The 26,231-nt window shown below is 32.9% G+C and overlaps 2 protein-coding genes and 3 long non-coding RNA genes across 6 annotated transcripts; 4 read left to right on the top strand and 1 right to left on the bottom strand.

Annotated features, from left to right (window-relative positions):
• The first annotated feature begins 1,145 nt into the window (after window positions 1-1,145).
• On the top strand, window positions 1,146-2,262 carry LOC139904825 (uncharacterized). Its single transcript, XR_011779066.1, has 2 exons — window positions 1,146-1,654; window positions 1,861-2,262. It is a non-coding gene; the product is annotated as an uncharacterized lncRNA (long non-coding RNA).
• A 4,671-nt stretch (window positions 2,263-6,933) lies between these two features.
• LOC121113763 (DNA ligase 3) lies at window positions 6,934-10,805 on the top strand. 2 transcript variants are annotated; one of them, XM_040707623.2, is made up of 3 exons: window positions 6,934-7,436; window positions 7,528-9,493; window positions 9,666-10,805. In XM_040707623.2, exons 1-3 carry the CDS (start codon window positions 7,130-7,132, stop codon window positions 10,495-10,497), a joined length of 3,105 nt encoding a protein of 1,034 aa, XP_040563557.1. In that variant the 5' UTR covers window positions 6,934-7,129; the 3' UTR covers window positions 10,498-10,805. The 2 variants fall into 2 exon arrangements, with proteins under 2 accessions (XP_040563557.1, XP_040563558.1); XM_040707624.2 differs by having other exon boundaries at window positions 6,962-7,436; window positions 9,556-10,805.
• Window positions 10,806-11,265: 460 nt separating this feature from the next.
• On the top strand, window positions 11,266-13,206 carry LOC121113764 (uncharacterized). The gene is made up of 2 exons (XM_040707625.2): window positions 11,266-11,460; window positions 11,539-13,206. Exons 1-2 carry the CDS (start codon window positions 11,395-11,397, stop codon window positions 12,691-12,693), a joined length of 1,221 nt encoding a protein of 406 aa, XP_040563559.1. The 5' UTR covers window positions 11,266-11,394; the 3' UTR covers window positions 12,694-13,206.
• A 1,750-nt stretch (window positions 13,207-14,956) lies between these two features.
• Window positions 14,957-18,962, bottom strand: LOC121113766 (uncharacterized). Its single transcript, XR_011779065.1, has 2 exons — window positions 18,352-18,962; window positions 14,957-18,294 (listed from the first exon to the last, which is right to left on the bottom strand). It is a non-coding gene; the product is annotated as an uncharacterized lncRNA (long non-coding RNA).
• Window positions 18,963-22,633: 3,671 nt separating this feature from the next.
• LOC121132246 (uncharacterized) lies at window positions 22,634-25,730 on the top strand. The gene is made up of 2 exons (XR_005869278.2): window positions 22,634-24,207; window positions 24,341-25,730. It is a non-coding gene; the product is annotated as an uncharacterized lncRNA (long non-coding RNA).
• The last annotated feature ends 501 nt before the right edge of the window (window positions 25,731-26,231 follow it).

Here is a 26,231-nt window from a genome sequence, read left to right as displayed (position 1 = left end):
ACAAAAATGTTATTATTCTATTTATATGTAAAAGCTAATTGTACTATCAAAATCTACACATAAATTACGATGTTTAATCTGACGTTACAATTAAAGACGAAATGGATCATTCTTAATATAGATGTGCTGCGTTGTTTTTATTTTTAAATATTGGTTGTATCTTCAAAGTCGACAAAGTGGCAGGTAAACAAATTCTTCGGTGTTAGATTTACAAGTAAATGGGATTAAATTATCCTAATTTTCTATTTTATTTGTTTTGTATTGTTTACCTGTTGATTGACTTATAATAAACCTTTAAAAAAAAACAAGGGTTTAAATGTAAAAATATCCATGTAAATTAAATTAATTTATTTAAAAAAAAAAAATAAAACTTCATTTTTTCTACAGAAAAACAAAAGTTAAAAACACTCTTTATTATACTCTGTTTATAAAAAAATACAATTAATCTTTGAAATAAAAAAAAATAATTTATATACATAGATGCCTTGCATTTAATAAAAGGGGTACACCCTCTGGGGGTGTAAGCTGGAGGGTATTTACCCCCCTCCCCGCCCCCCCAAAAAAAAACTAAAGAATTTATGCTTTTTTGTAAGAAAATTTAATATTTGAAAAAAAAATCCAAAAATTTAATATTTGAATTTTTTTTTCCAAAACTGGAATATTTGAAATCTAATTTTACTTTTCCAATTTTTCTTCCAAAAAAGTAATTGCCCCGTTTTTTTTACAAAAAATCTAATTTTTTGTAAGCAGCTGTGGATTTTTGAAATATTTGTTTCAAAAAAACTTAATATTTAAAATTTATTAGGAATTTCGGATCGTTTATTTTTTGAACAATTGAATGAAAATCTTCTTTAACAAGGAATATATTTTAAGATGATTACAAACTAAAAGTTTAAATATTATTATTCATTGTTTGTTAAATAATAAGGGAGAGTGAGGATACATATTACAAAAAATCATTAATTTTTTTAAACTGTCATAAGCTTCACAATTTAAAAGATAGTTCAACGCCTGGGTAACATGACATTAATAGCCATTTATTGGTGTTTTTTTGAAAATAACCAAAAGAAATATACATGATCCACCAGGTGGATGTATGATACAGAGTAGGAGGAGACATGACACAGGGTAGGAATACAACAAGAGCAGAGCCCTATAAGCAGAATTACGTCACCGGACTATCCGGTTTGACGATATCTGATTTCCTCATGTGTTTGAGTCACGGCCCTAAACATTCAAAATTTAACAGTATATTTTAGGTGAAGAACTCTACAAAAGCGATATATTTTAATAAAATACCCAAAGTATCCCCTCTTGTCGTGCGCCGTGGATTACAGGAATCGTTCTTGAGCTGAGGGGATGACACTTTTTTCATTTCCAAGGGACAAATTCCTTGGAAGGCAATGGGTCCTAAAAATGAAGTGAAATCTTTGGAAACCATAATATAATTATCGATTGTGTTCTAAATATTTTAAAGAAATAAGGAATTCCAACTTTCAAGCCATTCCACCATTGTTTAAAAAACTAAAACCTTAAGTTACAAGTGTCACAAAAAACTCCATCAAACCCATATTCATTCGGGAGAACAATGCTGATGCTAAGAAAACTTAACAATTAAGGAAATCTCAAGCAACTTTTTTATTTCGAATTTCAGGTAAAAAAAGATCTCAACAATTTCAGGATCATATATACTTTACTCCTTATTTGGAACCTTTTACTTCCGAAAATAGAGAAATAGACTAGTGGACATGAATCTAATTTCATCAACAATAGAAAATGAAACTTCTTATAATAATATATATATTTTTTTGCATAAGTTACTTTATCGTTAGAAAATAATAATTGTATGTTGTATTACAGATATTTCTCCTGAGGTAAAACATCTAAAGGAAATAAATACCAACATACAAATCTAATTTGGAGTCTATGGAGCAGAAATAAAGGAATTAAAGAAGATGTTGAAGGAGAAAGATGTCAAAATTTGGACGCAGAATCGAAGCTTAAGTCTTTAAAAATACGCCTCTCTTCGGTGTTTAATTCAAACTGTATAATATTTTTAAGTTGCAAGTCTTCACATTCCAAAAATTGGTCTAATAAAACCATTGAGAAATCACTTCAGTTAAGATTCGTTGAGGAACTAGAAGTTGTCCCAATTAATCTATTGCACCAATAACTGTTTGGATCAATTTGCAAAAATAGAGGCTTTATTCAAATCTTATGTATATCAATTCAAAAAAATAAAAAAATTTGTAAACTCAATAACTGAAGTACTGGTTCTATTAATTAAGTCGTCTATAAATGACGCCAAATCTCATAAAATTTTATTTTTTACTGTGTCTAAGTATGTTAGTATGAGAATGCACATACAATTACGAATGCAAACTGCGATTATCAATTCAATTAGAATATCTTCTTCTACTTTCGGAAGACGAAGAATGTTTATGTGAAATGAAGTAAGTTAAAGTAATTATTATTATGACGAACTTCTCCATGACTTCGCAATACCTTATCGCGATAACCCTTTCCTTGGGATTGAAGAAGAAAGGAGGCATCACCTCACTGGTGCTGCAGATGACACCCAAGGTCATCACGGAGGCCGGGAACTTTGTGGTGAAGACCACAGGGACCTCTTCTCTCTCCTTGGCAAGCCACCTGTCATTCTGGACGTTGTAGCTTCTGTCGACTCTAGTTCTTCTCGTAGGAGAAGAAGATGATTCTTCCTCCATGGCTCTTCAGGTCATTGAGGAGACGCTTACCGTTGGTGAGCCTGGTGGCCTTCATGGATGCCGTGAGGATGTGTTGTTTGGCCATTCGGTATGACCTGTACCCGAGGTCCTCATTCATAGCCTTGGAGACCAGCTGCTTGCTCACTCCACGGTTCTTGGCCAACCTGGACAAGGAAGTTCCTGGCGAAGCCTTGATGGACTTACGGAGGCCTTCAAGGAAGCGGGGAGTGCGGATTCGGTCACTTCTCATGTTTTGGGCCTTGCGGCAGACCTATTTCTCAACCTCCCAGGCATTGAAGACCCGGTACACCGTGGTCTTGGGGTAGTTAAGAAGCTTGTAGATAGCAGAGGGATTGTGTCCCGCGCGAGCCAATTCGAGGATGGCGTCTCTCCTTGCTTGTTCCATGATGACTATTGTTTGTTATCAAAACAATTGTGGTGGAAGTTATAGTGTATTGTTCACGCAACCATTTCTATTAGTATGATTTAACCCCGAATATCCACATTATGGATCTGGATGAAGTTTAAAGTAGTTCCAATTTATCGTGGACACCCTGTACTTATAGTTACATATATAAGATAAACAAATAGAGCATAGTTAATAATAAAATTTTAAAAATATTTGTTTTATTATTTACTGTGATTAATAATTAAAGTATATCATGAAATTACACAAAAAACAAAACATAATTAAATATAATATATTTATATATATAGTACAAGTATATATAATAAAAATTATTAGTAACGAGTCTCCTCCCTAGTGTTGGAATCAAAATAAATAATGTGAAATCAATATTGAAACTAATAATATACTACAAGCAAGTTATTTAATTGAACAGCATGCTAGACTATGACATTTAATAAAATAATATTAAAATCTCAATTTTTATAATAGAAATATAGCTTAGAAAACTGTAACCTAAAATGTTTACTTTTTTTCAAAAATTTCAATGTTGAAATTCTTTATAACTTTATAAACAAAGAAAGACATTCAATTGTTTAAGAACAGGGTGGTTGGATAACTTTACATTTTAAAGTTATTGGCAGTGTAACAAGTCTCCTCACTCTCTCCTACATTTATTTATCGTGATGAAATATACAAAAAAAATATTCCCGCAAGGAGCCTCTTTTAAAAACCAAACTCAACTCCCATCAGGATCCTTCTTCATATTCTAAATTAAACAACTTGCAGGGCTCCCAAATACAGTTATGTAATTCTTCACAGATCCTATTTCAATTAGGCGTCCTCTAATTAGAATGCGCCTTCAAGTCTTGTTTTTGAATATAACAGGTCTTCTTATCATCTTGGAAATTTGACATCCTTTAAATATTCAGTGTAGAGCGGCCAGAGATGCCCTGTTAGCCTTTCTTATGCATTTTAATCCCATTTTAAGAAATCTGAAATCTCTCAGGTTTCGTTATAAATTTTTATAATTTATACATCAACGATCCAGATTATTTATCCTATTCGTATTTTACAACGTTTATAAAATTAGAAGTTGAGGAAATACCAAGTGAGCTATTAAAATCTGAACATTTTGAATTTTAAACTTCAACAAGTTAAAATTTATTCATTATCAATATAATTTCAACAAAATTAATACTATATATATATTCCGTGCATGAGATACTTAATCTTTTTCATCGTAAACTATGCAATTTTTTATTCATTGCTAATTTAATTAAATATGTAAATTCAGAGAAGTTCCGTTGTCAGTTATAAAGAAGCAACACTACCGGATTAAAATTGTTTTTCGTACCCAATTATATTTGGTCAAATATTGATCAAGTTATCTTTGTTTACCCACTTAGTTTATAGCTTTGGAGTTTGAACAGACCACTCGTGTAGAGTGATATGGTTAAGACAGGGGGCACAATTAAGATTACTCAAATCCTCTAGATTTAAATAAACAAGCTGTTCCCAAGTTATTATCGAGTAATGAATTGAGATTGACTTGTTTATGCGATGCAAGAAGACTTGAACATAAGTAAAGCTTGCAGGAGGATCAAAGGGCCAGCCCCTTCTCCTGCCCCTCAAAATTTATAATATGAATTTGTATATTTTAAAACCTAAATGTTTCCACATTGTAGATAAAATTAATTTTCAAATTTTATAAAATATTTAGTAATAAAAATAAGAAAGGAAGGGATACGTAGAACACCTATTTCATACACGACAAATCATTTTTTCCCCGTTCATTGTTCATTTGTTCAAAAATAAACGGAAAACGTGAAAACAGGTCATTTTTCCGTTCAATCTACAAGCCTATGAATACCATAAATTTATATATTTTTTTAAACATAGGCGAATAGTTTTTGATGTATCTGTCATTAAACAATTTATATTGACAAGCTTATGGTTTTTATATTCATATAATTTATCAGATGGGATGTTAAAAAAGTAATTCAGTCAATCACATAATGAAATATAGAAACGGATCATATTATCATTTCAATTTTTCAATATAAATAATATATCAATGAATATCTAAGAATTTATTGAATATATTATAGACATAAATAAATATTGCGGAAATTTAAATTTGCCTCACTCAACTTTCCATCTTATTTTATTTTCTTAAGATGTACTTTGAGATTTACCTACCAATCATTGTTGAATTACAATGCTTACATTAATCTAAAACATGATTTTTTTTTTTTTTTTAAATTTTGTGAGGTTATTTTTTTTCATAAATTCATGAAATGTCCGGTTTTATGTAGGACAAACAGTAATAAGTCGAATTAAAATAAAGGTGAACTTTTATTAAATAAAAAAAAAAAATACCAAAAACTTGCATACATACAATGTACATGCCCCCTAAGTATGATCTTTTTTGGAAATCAAATATGGGTATCCCTTATATTAATTACATTTGAATTTAATGGTAATACTTAATAAAGCCATGAGTAATTCAATAATAGGAAAACAGCGTGAGGTTAAGTTTTAAGAATAATTTTCGTAGAAACTACCCTGGTGGTATTTATAATATTTATAGTCATATTATCAACGTGGAATTTAACAATGCAATGCTTCAAAGCACAGCTCAATTTAAGTAATAGAAAATCATTGAGTTTGCTCTCATAAACATTCAAAAAATATAATTCCATATTTTTCTCGACTCTTTGTTATGTAAATATGATATACAAGTTTATGATTTTTTCTTATTTCCTCTCTCTATCCTGAATACATAATTAATTGTACTGAAAAGTTTGCAAAAGCATGTACAAACATTACATTGCATGCAACTTAGCAACAACCAAGGTTAATATTTATACTATTCTTGAGTAACTACGTATTTAGATTCGGCTAGATTTAGATTTGACAGGTCCATGCAAGTTGAAACGTGAAAAAGCGAGTTTCTATTCCTACTTATTATAATATATATGACGTAAAAATATCGTCAAATGTTTATATAATAGGCAGCTAAAGCACACAATCAAACCTAGATATATAGCTAGTCATCAGCTTTTTTCGGCCGGCCCTCTTTAATTCTCTTAAGTAGCTAAGCAAATGGCTAAATAATATATAGCGGATGAAAAATTATGAAACAACTGAAATAACACGGTAATTTGAAATTTATGCAAATTTTGAATTAAAATGATTCTTCTGGAACTCTACTACATTTAATTATATGATCATGCATTGTTGCATCCTATTAATAAATTTTCCAACATAATTAGGGAAGCTATATTTCGATATAGGGAATTGAATGAGGTAGAGTTTTGCCTCCTTTTAGGGCACTCAATGATCACGGAAGAAATATATAGTATCAATGTTATTATAATAAGATTAGCTAGCCATGATTTTCAATTTTTACTAAATATTTATTAGCATAAGAGATGACGTCATTGGGAACCCCAATAACAGGAATATAAATACAAATAGGAAGTCTATAGAGAAGTATTGACAGAGCTAAATATAGTGATAATGAATAAGGAATCAAAGTAAAAAACAAATTTTACTTTTTATGTATCATTTTAGTTAAACAAATGCTTCCGATGACGTCACAATAAAGAGAAAGAAAGAGAGTTACTGAATGAATCTGCTTTGCTTGCTCTATAATTTTCTTGTTGCTGAACCTTTATAATCATTGTATTATTTTAATCTATGTAACACCAGCGTAGATATTTATGTATGAAAATGGATTACTAATTACTTCCATTTAAATTTTCTTATCAATAATTAATAACAAAATATTAATTAACAGGGGATATACAGAGACCGCTATTCATTTCAGTGCTCTCTGCCTGGGATATCTATATTTTTATAAACATTACGCAATGGCTAAAATGAGTCATGCATTTTCAAATATAAAAAACGTTTCGCAGACGCTCTAAAGATTCTATTGTCTATAAAACTAGAATCAAATCAAAGTAACCAAATCATTTATGGTTAAGGAATGACAGATAACAAATACAGCATAGACTACGCCAAGCGTCCTGCTGGTTGTAAGAAATGTAAGGAGAAGATGCTCAAGGGCGCCTTACGGATTGCAAAAATCACGGCGAGTCCATTTTCTGACGATGGAGAAATGAAACTGTTTCATCACCCTGCATGTATTTTCCAAACCTTTCAAAGAGTCAGACCCAATACAAAGATTATTGAGGAGCCCGGCGACCTTGAGGGTTGGGAATCAGTGACGGCAGAAGACAAGGAAATGGTATTAACTCTAATTCGAGAGGCAGCCAAGAATTCAAGTGACAATAGTATGTTTATACATATTTGATATTTTTAACGAATTGTGCAGCATGCTTAATAATACGTAGCTAATTATGCATATTTATTTCCTAATTATAGAAGCTTCGAAAAAGAAGGCTCCTACCCCAAAGAAAAAAACACCTTCGAAAGAAAAATCTCCATCATTATTGGAAGGATCTCCTAGTCCTATGAAAGAAGATAATGAACGTCCAAAAATGGGCGATCCCGCCTGCAAGGACAATTCTTTTTCAGAATTCATTCGTTTATGTAACAAAATAGCGGATGAGCCCAGTTATAATGCTAAAACTGAAATCATGGCCAAATTTTTCCGTCACAATAAATTTGAAGGGGACTTGCACGTCTGGATTAGATTGCTTCTTCCTGGTGTTGTTAAAAGAGTCTATAATTTACAGAGTAAAACCCTTGTAAAAATTTATTCCAAGATATTTGAAGAGTCTGAGGATGAAATGTTAGAAGACTTGGAGGCTGGGGATGTTGCAGGAACGATTGCTACTTTTTTTGAAAAGAGTGAGTCCTTTTCTCCACTTAAAAAGTCATCCCTCAATGTTTTTGAGGTGGATAGCTTTTTAAAAGGACTTTGTGGAATTACAACAGAGGATAAACAAATGTATGAGCTCAAAAAAATTACTAAAAAATGTACTCTTGAGGATCTTACTTTCATTATACGTTTAATCAAAGGAGATTTGAGAATGCAAGCTGGCTCAAAACCCGTTTTAACTGCTCTTCATCCTGACGCATATGAAGCCTTCAATAGTTCTCGTAATGTTGATAAAGTCATTGAGAGTGTTTTGACATTGCGTTCTGGTGGAGATCCTAAAGGTACTTTAAATGTTGGAGCAACTCTCATGAACCCTATACAACCCATGTTAGCACAAGCATGCAAATCAGTGGACATGGCTTTTAAGAAGTTTCCCAAGGGTATGTACTCTGAAATCAAATATGATGGGGAGAGGGTTCAGCTACACAAACGTGGCAAAGAGTTTGCTTATTTTTCTCGAAGTTTAAAGCCTGTAATGGCACATAAAGTGAAAATATTCAAGGAGTATATTCCAGAAGCATTTCCTGATGGATCTGATTTGATACTAGATGCTGAGGTACTCATGGTTGATAATAAAACAGGAGATCCTCTACCTTTTGGCTCATTAGGTGTTCATAAAGGCTCAGGATTCAAAGATGCAACGCCTTGTCTTTTTATTTTTGATTGCATCTACTATAACGGAGAAAATCTCATGGATAAACCCATTCATGATAGAAGAAAGCTTTTATCTCAACACATGGTCGAAGTTGGGAATTACATAAAGTTTTCAGAAATGAAGGTCATTAAGAAAAAGTCCGAGTTGGGAGAAATGATTCAAGATGTTCTTAAGAAAGGTCTGGAAGGATTGGTACTCAAAGATATCAATTCTACTTATGAGCCGGGGAAGCGACATTGGCTTAAGGTCAAAAAAGATTATTTGAATGATGGGGCAATGGCAGATACTGCTGACTTGGTTGTTTTGGGTGGATGGTTTGGTACAGGACAAAAGGGTGGGATCGTGAGCATATTTTTGATGGGTTGCTACGATACCTCAACCAAAAAATGGATGACTGTAACAAAGGTTCATGGAGGATTTGATGACGCTACTCTGGAGGATCTACAGGACAAAATAGTGCCACTAATGAAGAAGATCAAAGGAGACTATGACTCTGTTCCATCATGGCTGAAATGTAACAGAGGTGTAGTTCCTGACTTTATTGTCAATGATCCTAAGGTTATGCCTGTTTGGGAGATAACTGGTGCTGAATTTTCAAAATCGGATATTCATACAGCAAATGGAATATCCATTCGTTTCCCCCGCGTTACAAAGCAAAGGAAGGATAAAAATTGGAAAACGGCAACTAATCTTGAGGAATTGATTGCACTCTATAAAACATCCAAGGAAAATGTTGACTTTGATATCGATTTTGACGGAAAAAATGATTCCATCAATGACAACAATGAAGATATTGATGGTATGAAAGAAAATAGTGACTCTTCACCTCCTAAAAAGATAAAATTAGAAAGGTAATTATTTAATTTATTCGCCAAAGCTTAATATGCCAATTTTTATTCTTCAACGTTTTCAGTTAAGATCAAATTCTGTACGCTTTTTGTAGATGCAGAAAAAAAAATATTTATAAGAAGACTTGGAGGAATCGAATATTGTAATCTTATATCAACTATTTTTTTATTCTAGTCCAAATAAAATGTTCTCAAAGGGCCATCTTTTGGATCCTCGTGAGCGATCGCCAGTTAAAGTTACCTTAGGCAAAAGTAACCGCAGTTTTGATAAAATTGAGATTTCAAATAAATATGGACTTGATATGTTTGTGAAACAGGGAGATATTTTTAAAGATTCGCCAAGAAATGCATCTCTTGCTCACTGCATAAGCTTAGATTACTCCTTGGGTAAAGGGATAGCCAAGACTTTCCGTCAAAAATTTAATTGTTTCAATCAACTCTCAAAAGTCAAATCCGTTATCGGTGGTCTGGCCGTGTTAAAAGATGGCGATCGTTACATCTATAATCTAGTGACTAAGGCCAAATATTCTGACAAACCCACATACGATAATTTAAAAAAAAGTTTAGAAGCAATGCGCTTACATGCAGAAGAAAAAAATGTCTCCGAAATTGCTATGCCCAAAATTGGTTGTAGATTAGATGGTCTTCAATGGAATGCTGTTCGAACCCTTATCAAAAATGTATTTTTAAAAACTGAAATTACTTTAACTATATTTAGTCTCCAAGATGAGAGCCCCTCTATCCTTTCGGAGGTATCTATTAGTAAGGAGACGATTGAAAAAAGACAATTAACTCAAGAAGTGTCGAACAACGATCTCGCGCCACCATCAAAGAAGTTATCCTTAGAGGATCCGTTCATTGGTACAAAAATTCTTTTGAAGCCAGGACTGTCTGAAAATAATGACTTATTAACTCGACATATCATCACCTTTGGAGGTAAAATTGTGGAAGATTTCGAAGAGGACAAAGCGACTCATATAGTGTATCCAAATAAGTCTGTAAGTTGAAGAAAAAATTGTCTAGTAAAGGAGTGTGCGTTAAGGAAGATTGGATAGTGGACTCGATTAAACAAAAAAGAGTTCTTAATACCAAGAAATATCGTCTTTAAAAGTATGACATGATCATTGCCTCAAATATTTGTTCTCATTTTAAAGTACCATATGTTACATTTTATATAATTATTTGCTTTTCATTCAGAATTTATAAATTTAATGAACCTATCAATGTTTTAGTATTAAATCAGTTTTATTCATTTTTTTTAAACTTGTCAATTATGTCATTGATTGAATTAAATGCAGTTCTACTTATTTTTATCGATTAATTACTTATTTTTTCATTTGGGGGTGTATTAGCTCAAAACAATTCCAATTTATTGGTAAATACTATGACTTTATGTTTTTCAATTCCTTCTTATTGATTGAGATCATAACATCGGGGTTTTTTCCATTCTAATCTATCTCTAGTATCAACTGATAAGGATATTAATTTGTAGTGGTCACTGTTTGTACTTGATCTTTAACCTACAAAATATACTACACAGTTATATTAATATAAAAATATCAAAAAGATTTATCAAATGTGCTGGATGAATCAAGTTTGAAATAAATTTTTTCCTCATATTAATAGAACTGGACATAATAGCCATTATTATAATCCAATTATAAATACATAATTAATAACGCTGGCTAAAGCTAGCAAATCAATTCAAATAATATATATATTTTATACCCATATAGAGGCACATACTTTTTTTTGAAAGGAGCACGCGTTAGCTGAAGGAATGTTTGTATTAAGGATAAAATATATTTCTGCCAATCCTATTGATTCCTTGAACCCTCTCTTTTTTCACTGTTTAAAAAATATCAACTTTAACAATTATATTATAACATTAAGATTAGAGTAGAATGAAGAATGAGAATTCTCGTGGGAATATGAGTGGGACTACGGATCTTGAAAGTGTTCTGAGCAAGGTAAGATATGAGTTGCTATGTGTATTAGGTTGGTTATAATATTCCATATTTATTCATTTTCTATTTTTTGCAATGAAGGTAAAGGAATGGATCGAGATCTTATCCGGGACTCTTAAAGCTGGGATTGTTTTACAAGAGACGAATAAAAAAGACTCAATTCATTTGGCACTCTATCCCAATGAGTCGAATTTCCTATTTCTGCCCTCTTTTCATATTGTGTTCCTTCCTCAAAGCAACGGCACTGTGGAACTTCAACTTCTCGCCTATAACGAGACACTTTTAGTACAGGAAACGCTTCAAAATAAGAAAGGATTGGATTTAAATTCCTCCGAAATCCTTGATCTCATCTCTCAACCCTATGTTCGACTTTGTTCTGGAGTCATTAGCCAAGGTGAAGATCAAGACCTCATCATCGAAACGATATCCTCCAAGAAAGTATTCAGAAGCTCCAATTGCTCCTATATTTTAACCAAAAAGAACGATCTCTGTTGCTTTCAATGTATTCATTTAAATTCATCAGTCAATAGTGATCCCCTAATCAATTATCAATCTGAGGATGAAGGACCTGGAGAATGTAACGATGATTTTAGTGATCCGGACTATGAAGAACCTAAGAAAACGCCAACAAAATTGAAAAAGCGAAAAAGGAGTCGCGTAGATTCAACTTCAAAGGACTCAGATGTCGAGCCGCCCGTTAAAAAGAGTGGTAGGCCCAAGACTGCTCTCCGTTGTGATGTGTGCTATAGTATTTTTTACTATAAAGGACATTACAAAACACATCTCGCAACACATGAGAATGTCAAATCTATTCTCGAAGAGAGTTGCAGTTGTCCAATATGTTCAACTATTATTGAATCCAAATCCGACTTGAATGTCCATATCAAAGATATTCATCCAGAAAAGAAAAACGAACTTTGCTGCTTTCTTTGTTTCAAATTTGTCAAGAATCTTTCAAAGCATTTGAATAGTACTCATGACCATCGAACTGTCGTTTGTTCCAAATGTGGGAAGACTGTGAGGCAACGGTATTATGGTGAACATTTGACGTTGGCACATGGTGCCAAAGAAGACCGACGTGTTGTTTGTCCTGTTTGTGGAAAAATTCTATGTCGAAAGTCTAATTTAGCCATTCATATCAAGGTTATGCATTCGGATGAAAGTGAACGAATCCTCGCTTGTGAAATTTGCGGAAAAAACGTTTCCACACATGAAAGTCCTCAAAAAACATTTTGAAGTGCATCAAGAAAGGAAATACAAGTGTAAACTATGTGAGTATAAAACCTATCGAAGGTCAAACGTGGCTGTGCACTTGAAAAAGTCGCATCATATGAAGGATAATGTGTATGATCATGTTGAAGATACCTCACTTTTGATGGAAAACACAGATTCCAAAGAGGATGTAGAACAAATGGAAGCGGAAGTCGAGGAGGAAGGGCATGAAGAAGCCATTCTAAAATCAACCGCGGAATGAAAATGTTATGATTCAGCTCCATTTTCCAAGTTGATAAATGGAAGTCGCCGTTCTTATGTAGTTTAGTTGATATACATCTATATATTTTATGAGATAAGATTGTCATTTTTGATCATTATGTATAATTAAAAATATTTAAACGGGATTTATTTTAAGCTTTTCTAAGAATTGTACAACACATTTCATTTGTATAATAATATATATTGATTTCGCATACTTCATATGATATAAGTTTGCATGAAACTTGTGAATAAATTAGAAGAGGGGGAAAACAATTAAATGTCTCATATTTATTTAATTATAGTAATATTATTAGTTGAATTTTATTGTTTTATGCTTTACTGTACTACATTATTTAAAACAATGTAATCACATAATACGTTATTACTTAAATGTACTGCAATTCTGGTTAGATGAATCATCTCACCAAAATTGTTGATCTATTGTTATAATTACTTTAATTATTACTTATGTGTTACCATTTTCCGTTAAAATTCGAATCTGATATGTATATTTTGATCTTCGAATAGAATACATAATATAATTATAAATCCAAAAAATAACCAATCAATAATTATCGTCCAAAGTCATAGTTCGAATAAATTGGAATTCGTTCTTTTTCACATCAGATCTGTTGGATGATTAGTATAAAATAAATGGACCTTACTTGCAGAGTATCCCAGACTTAAGGTTCGAATATTATTTGTTTATTTAAATGATTAACTAAGCATTTGTTTTTCCTTCAGTACCCTTTGGCACTGTGGTCTGTTCTATGGTTCTATTTTACTTTGTATGGATTTTCTCAATTGCGTCCCCTTCGGGGTTTCATATTCGAATTTGTTGAAAACTTTGGCCGTATAGCTAATGAAGGATTAACATTTATTATAAACTTTTTTTTCAAGAGTCTGTAATCATTTGATAATTATATATTATGCCAAATCCAATGCCATCAAGTTGATAACTCGAGTTATGTGATTCTATTTGAATTATAGGTTAAGGAGGTATTATAAAAATTTATGTTCCAGGAAAATTACTAGATGGAAAAATATTTTAATATATGATATGATATCAAACTTTGGAGTAGGAATGGGATCCTTCAAAGTTTATTGGATAATTAGTTCTTGAAAGGATGGTGAACCTACAATAGTTTGAGAGATTAGTAAAAAATTGATCAATGGGAGATATTACATGGATACGTGCATAAGATCTTATGTTAGCCACTATTTTTTCCAGCACTAAAAAAGTTTGCTTTATCCATACAAAATATATATATTTTTATCGTGAGCGGACAATTGGCCAAAAACATTTTGCAGAACAGATATTTCGAGGAAGGATTATTTGGGACATTTGGCCGAAACATAATATTTAATTAATACTATATTGATATATGTGATTGCATATTTTAATTCAATTAGAAAAGATTGTATGATAAATTGCTATTGTTCATATGCTATATATGTCATAAGTAAATTAATTAGTGCTCTTTTCCATAAAATATTTTTTTTTATTAATTAGATATATTCATTATTGATCCATTATATATATGAACACACCACAGTAGCATGTAGTTCGAATCTTTTACCGTTCTAGTGCTTAAAATAAATTAAATAATAAACAAACACGGCAGTGATTCAATCGAATGGACGAAGTACTAATAAGTAATATCCGTTATCAATTATCGTTCAACATGATGGATTAACCTTTCGATTAAAGATAAATACTATTTTTCATTTTTATCATGTATGGGTTTTAGTTTAAAATTTGTCTTTCATTTTACTAAAATGTTTTTGTGGGTTATGACTTATGTTTAATATGTTAAAATTGGTAAGTTTCATAAATGAATGAGCAAGGAAAACTAGCATTTAAAGTATAATACCGTTAAGAGAAATATAAGGCACCTGAAATAATCGAAAACATGATACCTTCCCATAGGATTGACCCCAAACATACGTACTGCAATTGACAATATTAGATATTAACAATAAGTGCCCAACATATTTTTTTAAAGACGTTTCCATTGTAATGAAATATGTATTTACATTTATTCAATAAATTAGTAAACTGATGGAATTTAACACTCACAAGGGACAATTATTGGAATTGAAGTTACATATTCAAATGAAATTTTATCATACTAGAAAAATACACATAAAAATTCGTTGCAATAATTAACTCATAACTTGGCTTGAAATTCTTTCAAGGTATACATTCACAGTCCTAGATACTCAACTCCGAGTCCCTTGAGTGACTACGAAATGCAGCCTGTTTTGTATTCTTTGTGTAAGAAGGAAGGTTCACGAAGAGACAAAGACCATCGTTCTCATCTTTTTATTCAGATTGTTCCAACTCTACTGAGCTTTACTGTTTTCCTCGCTTAAGTCTCTCATTTCCTCGTGCTCTCCTACGACCCGACCTTTGAGTGCCTCCGCAAATGTTCTCAGTGGTTTTCTTCACCATAGCCAACCTCTTCTTCCTTCGAAACATCCTGGATCATAAGAAAGTAAAAATCCGAAATCACTACTCTTCCCTGATCTGTTGTTATGCTTGTACGTCCATCATGAGTCTTAACAAATATAAATAATCTATCATGTTGAACGATAATACTACAACGTATAGTATGTACAATTTACAATTTTATTTGATGGAGATAGTAGCATTGAATATTTGAAGAGGTTGCATGTTTTCGAAAATATGACGCCAAGTCACTCATAAGTCATAACTTCATAACTTCATAAGTCCTCTATGGTATTGTATATTGCAATATTGTACAAAAATGATTCTTTCATTGCAGATTTATTTTCTTTTTTTCGTGAAAGTTATGCTTTTTCTAATGCTGGGTATTGTGATTCCTTTTAGTGAACTGAATAAAAAGATTCGTTCACTGCATGAATCACTTCTAATATACACCCCCTCCAATAAAAATACTTTGCTGCTATTTTTCAGAATGATTCAAACTGATCGATGACAAAGTCCTGGACCCTTTTGGTGATGAGAGTGAAGACACATTAAGCGCAATCCCTTACTCCGATCTGAAAGCGAATGTCTTAGGTGAGCACAAAATAGCCACCCAGGATAAAATTGAGAGGCTCTTCCAGCTCGTCGAAGCGCCGCATATCCACTCTATTGATGAAATTGTGAGCTTGGCAAGGGATTATCTCTCAAATGTTGCCGATTTCTGTGAGGCCATAATGAAACAAATACTCGTGAGGATTCTCCTTGGAGATCAGAATGGCTGGTTTATCGGTGCAATTCTCGGATATTAGCTTGTTAGATTTCAATTGGAACGTCAAATATCAAACAACTATGGTTGAGGGCCCAGGCGTGATTCATGCTATCAAGAACTTACGTCCCATGATCCAATTAAGGAGAAAAAGGAATGTTTTTACCGCAGGAAATGGGGGAAAAGGGCCACAAAGTGCGAAACTATTTAAATCTGTCCAAAGCTCATCATTCCAAAACACCAAGCAATCGTCGGGTCCATGAACATAAATTCACCTTGCATGAACTACCCTTTTAGAAATGTTCTTTTATTTATTTATAGTAATGGGATTAAGTTCCTTGTCGACACCGGATCCCAGGGATCGATCGTTCAGAGGAACCTCTTCTCCAGGAGATGTAATCCATCATCCGCCAAGCTCATTGCCGTGAATGGAACTCCTGTGAGAACTCATGGTGCTTGGAATTCGAGTTCGACCCCGTGTTCAAGGTCTGGTTGGAGTTTGTTGTGGCGGATATTGAGTACGGAGTCGTTGGTGCCTATTTCTTGAGCCATTTTAAACTGTCTGTAAACATGGAACTAGGTTCACTGCAACAGAACCAACTTACTCCTTCGGTGATAAAAGAAAGGTGTGACATTGCCAGGAAAATGCTAGCTCGATATCCCACTCCTCAGTCTGAAGAAGAATTCTTTCCGGAGCCACGTCAGTTGAGCACAAAATTTTCACAACGGGGAATCCCTGCTTTTCACGTACTCACCGTATAACTCCTGAAAAAGAGACTATAGTGAGGAAAGAACTTTCTAAACTATTGTCGACTGGAATTAAACGCAGGTCAAAATCCAATTGGTCTTCTCCAATTCACTTGGTACCAAAGCAGGATGGTTCATTGTGCATAGTTTGTGACTACCGGCAGTTGAACACCCTATCCCTTCCAGACTGTTACCTGATGCCTCATATTAATGATTTTATTAGGATTATCGGAGGTTGTAAATTCTTTACTAAATTGGATTTAAAGCGTGCTTACCATAGAATACCAATGTCAAGCGACTGCTAGAAAACTTTAATAACGACGTGTGCAGGGCTTTATGAATTCACAAGAATGCACTTTGGACTACGCAACGCCTGCAATACTTCCCAAAGATTGATGGGCTCCTTGTTTGGACGATTTGACTTTGTTTTTGCCTATATCAACATCATGATTGCTTTGCTTCTCAGTCCGAAAAATAACAATGACATAAGAATAACCACATCGAAAAAGTACTTTCAATTTTAAAAGATATTGATCTGGTGTACAATATATCCTATCGAGTTCCTTGGGCACCAAATTAGTCAACATTGAAGAAAATCTTAAGCAAATCGCGATGATTGATCGACCAAGGACCTTCACAAGTTAATTAGAATAGTCAATTATTATCGTAGATTTATTCCCAGTATAGGGGACTTGTTAGCTCCAATATATAAATTAATCGCTAAAGTTAAAAGTTCCAAGATTGCGTGGACTGAAGAGGGCAACAAGGTTTTCTTCAAATTGCAAAGCACCCTCTCTAGCATTGCCACTTTGAAGCATTATTCTTCGGAGGGGGAGATTTTCCTTATGGTCGATGCATCTGACCAAACGATTAGAGGTGTTCTCGAGCAGCAAGATGACCAGGGAGACTTCCTCCCATTAGGGTTCCTTAGTAGAGCTCTGATCCCTACACACAGGAGGTACTCTACATTTGAAAGAGAGCTCTTTGGTGTTAGAGAAGCCCTGCGTCACTTTCGATATTTTACGTGCTGTAACTGTCTTTACGGACCTCAAGCCACTCATCATCACCCTCAAGGCTAAAAATCCTACGTGGTGCAACAAAGGGCATCGATATTTTGCGGAAGTGTCCGAGTAAGGAGCTACGTTACAACACAACAGTGACAAAGACAATATACTTACAGATTTTCTCTCTAGACTCAACAATATCCTATTCGACGTGGTGGATTGAGAAGAATTTTTGTCACTTCAAGGGAGAGAAGGTGTGACATTAGATGAAAACCGTCAAGATTGTGATGTGAATGGATTCCATGTAATTTGTGACATCTGTAATCCAGTCCCTCGTCCAGTTGTACCAACGTCGTTGGTAACTAAAATTATTACTTGAAAATAGATTCCTGCTATTTTTGGGAGAATTTAAAAGAAGATGTAAGAAAGTTCGTCTATGATAGTAATACTTGTGCCAAGACGAAAATCACAACCCACGTCAACAAAAAGACGTCAGTAATTGATGCGTCGAACAAGAAATTCTACCATATCCAAGTAGATTTAGTTGGCCCCTTCACTCAAGTAAATTGAATGAGATATCTGCTTACTATAATTGACAGAAGGACTAGATGGCTAGAAGGAGTGTCTCTTTCAAATAGTACTGCTCTAGTGATTGCGGATGCATTTCAAGTAGCGTGCCCGATTTGGTGTCCCGTCTATAATGACCTCAGACTTGGGAAGACAATTTATCTCTGAAGTATGGAGGTACATGTATAGTCATTTGGGAATAAAAAATAAATGTACCACAACATATCATCCGCAATCCAATGGTTTGGTGGAAAGAGCAAACAGGTAGTTGAAGCAGGCTTTGAGGGCTCGTCTTTCGGAGAACGAGGAAAATTGGATAAAGGCACTGAACAGGATCTTATAACTACTCTTCGTACAGATTCCGGCGTTTCTCCTGCTCAAGAAGTTTATGGCGAAGAAACTCGTTTTCATTCTCTTCCTGATGTGTTCGAAAGGGAGAAAACATCGAATAATAATTTCAGATACAGCATAGAAAAAAAGATTCTAGCTTATCTTGAGGCATAACTTCAACTTTCTTTTCTTTCAATCTCTAATATTATTCTTTAACTCTCAAATTTTTTATGTTATCTCATAAGAAGTAGAATTGGAAAAAGTAATTCAAATTTGTATAAATAAGCGAAAATTTGAGCTATTTTATCGATCGTTATTCAGAACAATGAGCGCTCTCCCGTTCAAAAATTTTGAGTGCCACTCACTAATAATTTTTATATATTATAAAAAACATTAAAAAAATTAATTACATACATTAGAAAGTCTCATGGGATAGATGGACGGCGTGGGTCTAATTTGATATTGTCTATTTAACATAGTTAATAATTCTTTTTTTGAACCTTTAACAATCCAACACAGATATATTCCATTTTTACCTAATCACACTCAATTATTGAATATATACTTAGTTATGCAAATGGAGGAATATATCATATTTTTATTTATTTTATAAGATCAATCTGTTAATAAAAGTGATAATGTGCTAAAAAATCACCAGAGATGAGAAAAGTCCTTATACAGCAAGTCTAAATCAAGTCGTTCCACGCACGACATTAAATATTTTCGTCGATTCCTGACAGAGTCTTCAAAATTAATTCTAGTCAAACCAAGTCTAACAGCCAAATGTTTTATGCATGTCACCATACTTAGCGGTCTCACTCAGTTTTCAAATTTAAAATGTATAAAATAGGAAACTTGATTTAACAGGTGACCTGTACTAAGCAGTCGCTATTTCAGTTTCTCTTGCCTGACCGCTTAATACAGGTTTGATTGTATTTACAATTTAAATAGTGGAGTGCTATCATGGTAATTATTAGAAATACAGGGTTATACCATAACGCGTTTATAACTGATGTTTGACTTCCACGACGCTTTTTAATAATGACGTCATACAATATGGTTGATTGCGTGTTTTGTCCAAATCTGTCTGTCTTGTCCAGAAGTCAGTACAATACATGAAATTGAAAATTCTCGCAAGCCTGCTTACAAGATGGTCTAACCTTATACTTTTATTATCCTTAGGGTGCTATAAAGAAGACTTTGTATGAGTTGTGACGTGCCTGAATTCCAAAAGTTTTGAAACCCTCTCAACTTTTTAAATAAATTGTTATATTATGATTAAATGATAAAAAAAAATTATTTTAACTACATAGGTATCTTAGCGTGGGGTTAAAATTTTATGATTATTCGTTCCCCATCCCCTTATTTGCCTAATAATACGCTTATTTCTGTATGTACCTACACTATTTTTATTAAAACTCAAATATAATCCATTAATTTTGATACTACTAGATCCAATACATCAGAAAAGATCAGTTGTTACGTTTATATAGATAAGTATTGTGGCCATCCCACCTTTTAGTGAGAGTGGTCATGCTACATAAGCGTGGAAACTTGTAGATTCAATTTTTGGTTCCACAAAATATCGAGGAGTTGAGTTATTTAGAAGATTGAAAAACGAGTGGAACTCCTTTGGACATCAAATATAATGAATTAATAATTATGAACAATACTACATTACCTGACTGGACGAAATAGGAGGCAGTCAAGCTAAGATATAGAATGAAAATATTTTGTTAAATCATTTGATAATTAAATTAAAACTTCTTATAAAAGTTGAGAGGGTTTCAAAAATATTTTTTGAATTACGGCGCAGCCTACTGTACAAATTGTAACTTGTGTAATCAAATTATTTGGACAATCTGTTTATAAGAACAATTTACAACTCCATACACAACATAGGGGTATATGTATATAAAATTAAAAAACTGTATACGAGTATAGTTTGTGAAAAAATGGTCTTAAATCCAATAATGACTCGAGTCCAAATAAATTCAAGCCGCGAGTACTCATCTCTGCTAAAGACTCGTAATTTGACAATTACCTTGGTAACTATCTATATGAATAAAGCAAAGTTTGTCTGTCTATCTGTGGAGGATTGATATTTAGTGCGTGCTTAATATCTTAAAACTGCATGACTGAAAGGTGTTGCGATAACATAAAAGCAAGTATGATAAATATATCCGTTGATATGAGTACCATAATTTATATATATTCAAAAAATTGATAAAGTCCTTAGAAGCCGTGATTTTTAAGGTTAATTGAACCTGATAAAAATTGGATATTTGCTCACACTCATCATTAAGGATGCTGTAACGTCATGACGTGAAAATTATTATTAAAGAAGCGTGTATAAGTATTCACGTTGCAAGAATAACGAAAATAAGAAAGAGATTAGATTGTTAAGAGTATGCCTCACCAACTAATAATTGATTATATTGATGACATGAAAATTCGATTTAAAGTTCAAATACCACACAATCAAATTGACTGAACTTGTATATGATATGTTCATGTAAAAATTTAAACAAATATCAATCATAATAATAACTTGTTAGACAGTTTTTCAGTGGTTTAATATTGTATTTGACTCTTTAAAAAATCCTCTTTGGTTTTTTATTGAAATAAAAACTTATAATGCGTTTTTCTCTGTTTCATCAAAAAAAATCCCACCTTGCTTTTATGTTATTGCCACACAAATATAGGCTAAGAATAAATAAGGAATAAAAGGAGTTTTAAAACAAAGAAAGAAAAACATATCATTGGCTATTGTTTGTTGATAATTTGTTCTCCGTATTGGATTTTAATTTTATGTGCAGGATTAAACTTTTTAAATAATTGAAATTAATGTCAGAGAATGTCTGTAGTTGGGCAACTTTTTTAGTACTTAAAATAATATAGAAAATAATAGCAATAAAGCTTATTCAGAAAATGGTGATAACTTAGTTATACTAATTGCACGTAAAACTTTGTTTTTCTACCTTTTTCAATCGAAAAAGGGGGTATTCTTTAATTTATTAGAATTTGCCATCTACTTATATAATATTAATAGATTGTAATTTATTGCCTGATTATATCTTTAGTTAGGAAATTTAACTAAAAATTATTACATTGAAGACAACTTAATTTTATATTCGAAATTATATTGGGCCTGCTATAAGTAAACACGTGCCTTGTCTCTCAATTAATGTCTGCAAGTAATACTGTATTGAGCAAATATTTGTATTGGTAATTATCATTATTGTAAAGCTATATGTAATAACCCAACGTTAAATCAATTAGTGCCACACAAACTTATTGACTTTATTATATTTTAATGGATAACATCTAAAAATGAATTTTTTTAATATCTATTTCTTGGGTTTTAACTCATAACTATTTTGGCATATAAAATGATAAACCCGAAAATTAACCTAGTAACTTTAGTAATTAGAACAATGTTTTGAAGGAAACGGCTTAGCCGTTATAACGTTTTATTCATAGAGATGAAAAATATAGACAGATGCGAGGGTGTCCAAAATTAATGATTTTTCCCAAAAATGTAATATTTGAATTTTTTGTTTTAAATTTTATATTTGAAATTAAATGTTTTACCAAAAATTAAATTTTCTGTCAATAACTATTATGTATTTTTGAAAATTTTCTCCCTAAAATGTAATACCAATTTTTTTTTTCAAAAAATTTATTTTTTGTGAATAACTATGAATTTTTGAATTATTTTTCAAAAAAATTAATTTTCTTTGGATAGCTATGGACTTTTGAGATTTTTCTCCAAAAAATTTGATATTTCAATTTTTGGACTTTTTTATGAAAATGAAGGATGCCGACATAGTTGACGAGCAAATCATTCCAATTTTAGTATTGATTAGTTAGTATACTAACGAAATAGATGGCGCTTCAAGTATTTTTGTATGATTGATCCTCATTATATTTTACATTGGATTATATTTTTCTTTCTGGAACTCCTCCGTTTTTATTCAAGTATACATGATAATTCCATACAAAATCTAGAGATATTGATGTATGATTAACCATATTTCCCATTATTTTCGTCAATTCACTTTCGGCTTCAAATATTTCCCTTGCTTTTGCACAGCATAAGTATTTTGTTTTCATGAATTTGTGCTTATTTTCTTATGTGTACTGCCACAGCTGCTTGCAGCTAAGCTACTCTCCTCACAAACATTTTATAAATTGTCTGGATCACCAGGTTAATTTTCGTTATTTTCTCTTATTATGAACCGGCCGGTCATATTTTTTAAAGCTCTACCCATATACATCTAAAAATAGAAGAACGTTTAATGTTTCCTTAATTGGCCAGTGTATTTGAATTTATACTATACATCTATGGTAGGGTGACCAATAGAGTTGTATCAGTCATTATTTATTCGGTCCAGTCCAGTTTTGGACCGGTCCTTGAAATTTTTCATAAAATATATCGATGGTTTATTAAACCAAATAAGATATATAAGATGTGAATGGAGGTTATTGGACATATATTGCAAAAACCATTCTCTTTTTCATTATAATACGAACATATTATATTGCTACTTGGTTAATATAATTTATTCTATTATATAACGGAATAACTAAAAAAGGAAAAACACCCTCATTGACGTCACGAGGGATCGATTTTATCTTCTCTATGTACCAACAAGTGGGACTGGACCGCAGTTCTAAATAAGAACCCATACAATACTAGTGACCAACCATCCTCTTTTCCCCAGAGATGTTCCCTTTTTAAACCCTGTCCAAGGTGACAGGACTCTTTATTTATAAATCTATAAAATTTCCGATTTTATCAATTTTAACAAGATTTTAAATTATTTCTTGTTAATTTATCATCTAAAGCAAATAATTAAGAAACCAAAATGTAATAATTTTTAACCCCTTTACTCTAAAATTGACTCTGATTGGGCTCAGGAGCTATGCACAAAGTATGTAGACAGGTCCGAGGGGGTTTGAAATTACCATGTATATCTGGAGCTATCTGGACACAATGCAGATAAATAAAAAAGTGCGCCAGCTCCAAGACACGGCTTGTTTTTAAAAATTGATTAGTCATTGTTTTCAGTAGTGAAATGTATATAGCTTCAGGATTTCGATCGTGATTGCTAAGTTTAAAGTCATGGGATGGAAGTGCTGTACCCCCGGATGTCGTCAAGGTTATGACGGCACCCCCAAAACTCCTAACATCTTATACCATGGTTTTAATGTGCTTCCTAATCTGGAACTTGAATCCAAATGGGAGAGGTCTGTTCCAAGACAGAAAGTGGATCTCAAGAGGAATTCAAAATATCGACAATTAATTACTAAGAATTCAAAACTGTGCAGCCTTCATTTCACGAAATCGGATTATAACAAAGACAGGGTAGTGGTTGTAAACTTAATCGGCAACAGGAACTAAGGTAGGTCTCTCATGGGCACAAGTTCAAAAATAGGTTCTAGCTTTGGGTAAAAGGCTAAGGGATTTTAAAATGAAAATATAGAACTAATTCAAGGATTGACATATGTATTTAATTGAATTACTTAACTTTTCAGGAAACTGAAAATGGATGCTGAACCTTAAGTGTGGCCAAACCTTCAGGTTTGCCTCTCTTCTCACCCACCTCTTCCTAGACCCATCCGAACAACTGCTAGTGGCCTACGACTCGAGCTCGAAAACGAGCGTCAGGAAGCCTCGGAGCTCAAAAGGTTTGAAGAAGAAGAGACGCTAACCGTTAACGAACTTTATGGTAAGTTGTTAGTTGAAACATTACCGTCGAGATTTATACTCATTAAATCCCCCAAATTTGCCCTTATTAAGCTAGAAGCGACTGAAGGTGAGGGCCTTGATATTGAGGCTAGCCTCGAAATCTAAGAAGAACTTCCCTTTCGAATTTTTCATTAGCATCATACGCTAAGCAGTTTTTCAGTCTCGCACTGTCTTACCACAAAGGCTAATGTCATCAAGTCAGTAACTGAATTACTCAATTAATCAACATTGCTGCGTATTTAGGATCAAAAGAGTTCTTGAATAATGAAGATGCTTATGAAATCCTCATGGGCTTATTGAACAAACTACTTGTATCCCCAGACTTCAAGGCAATTTGTTCTCCAAAATTGTTTTTCATCATAGAACAGATGACATAACTCTTTCAAAAACCCAACAGAAGGAGATTTTCACCTTGTCCTATTTCTGTTTGAATTCTGTGGCAAAATTTAGGACGACCCTCTATGATCAAGTCTTCAAGTTGAATTGCCTTACAGTTCCATTTACTAAGTATTTCAGAACTTTGTCTACTGCAGTTACCGTTAGACTAGCAGTTGATAACCATCCAGTCAACAGGAAGTTCTTGACTAATTTTCTCGGTGGTGGTGAGCTCTAGACTTCAATTACTCACCCATACAACACCAATAGAAAAGTTCATCTCATCTTCGACCCTGTACACAATTATAACAAAAATATTTACAACTTCTTCCAAAGGCAAGGAATGTTCAGCATTCCCCTGAACCGTCTAGGAGATTTATCATCATCACACCCTACTTTTGCCCAAATCAAAGAAATCCACCATAAAGAGTCAAGAAAGAGCTCAGAAACTACAATCGCAGCAATCGTTGATACTGTGTGTGATCTAGGTCACAAATGGACAGGCATCCTTAGTAAGATTTCACAAATCCTCTTCAACGTGATGGGCAAAAATTTGGTTGCTCAACTCATTGACAACATCCAACAGAAAGACGGAAAAAAATAATCTGAAAATAAGCTCAAATCTAGAAAGGTTGCCTAGCTTCAATAAGACAATGTTTAAGTTATGAACATTAATTTTCCTGGTGTGTACATCTATTTTTGAAATAATTAATGTAAATTATATTGGTGATATAGTGCAGCTTATTTAGTCTTGAATTCTTATGAATTGTCCTATTATGAATAAATATTTATAGATTTTAACTCTTAAAACTCTTTAAATCAGAATTGAAAACCCGTATTAATATATTTTTATTAAGTAAAAAACATATTCTTAAACAGCCCTTGGAGCGCGCGTTTTCAAGTGGTTGAGACGTCCATGGAAATTACACTCACGAAGGGAGCATCGCCTTCAAAAAAATTTCCCTTCATTTCGCTCAGCGTAAACACTTTATGGATTTTATCTCTATGTTTTCATTAGATTGTCTACTAGTAACTATGAGCAGAAAGAAATACATTCAAGTCTCACTACGCATAGGTAGAAATTATTCAGCTGCCGATCTTCAATTCTACTTTGAGTGCAATATGGACTTACACTAATAACTAAAGAAGGGGTCCGCCAAAAGAAAAAAAAAAAACTAAGTACAGCAATTAGAAAATTAAAGAAAAAGTTGATGCGTGTGCTCTTTTGTCTTTTTTTTTTATTGTTTAATAAGTTGTGAGGGTGTTAACGTCCCTCTCTAAAAGAAGAATTCTCCCCTAATT

The sequence above is a fragment of the Lepeophtheirus salmonis genome, chromosome 2, assembly GCF_016086655.4.
Source record: "Lepeophtheirus salmonis chromosome 2, UVic_Lsal_1.4, whole genome shotgun sequence".
In the NCBI taxonomy this organism is placed as follows: Eukaryota; Metazoa; Arthropoda; class Copepoda; order Siphonostomatoida; family Caligidae; genus Lepeophtheirus; species Lepeophtheirus salmonis.
Note: the sequence above shows the minus strand (reverse complement) of the source record. Positions and strands in the feature narration are given on the sequence as shown.

Coding starts and splice junctions, on each gene's coding strand:
- LOC121113763 (XM_040707623.2), top strand. CDS start 7,130: ATGACAGATAACAAATACAGCATAGACTACGCCAAGCGTCCTGCTGGT. Junction 7,437..7,527: donor CAAGAATTCAAGTGACAATA/GTATGTTTATAC, acceptor TCCTAATTATAG/AAGCTTCGAAAAAGAAGGCT. Junction 9,494..9,665: donor AAAAAGATAAAATTAGAAAG/GTAATTATTTAA, acceptor TTTTTATTCTAG/TCCAAATAAAATGTTCTCAA.
- LOC121113764 (XM_040707625.2), top strand. CDS start 11,395: ATGAAGAATGAGAATTCTCGTGGGAATATGAGTGGGACTACGGATCTT. Junction 11,461..11,538: donor TTGAAAGTGTTCTGAGCAAG/GTAAGATATGAG, acceptor TTTGCAATGAAG/GTAAAGGAATGGATCGAGAT.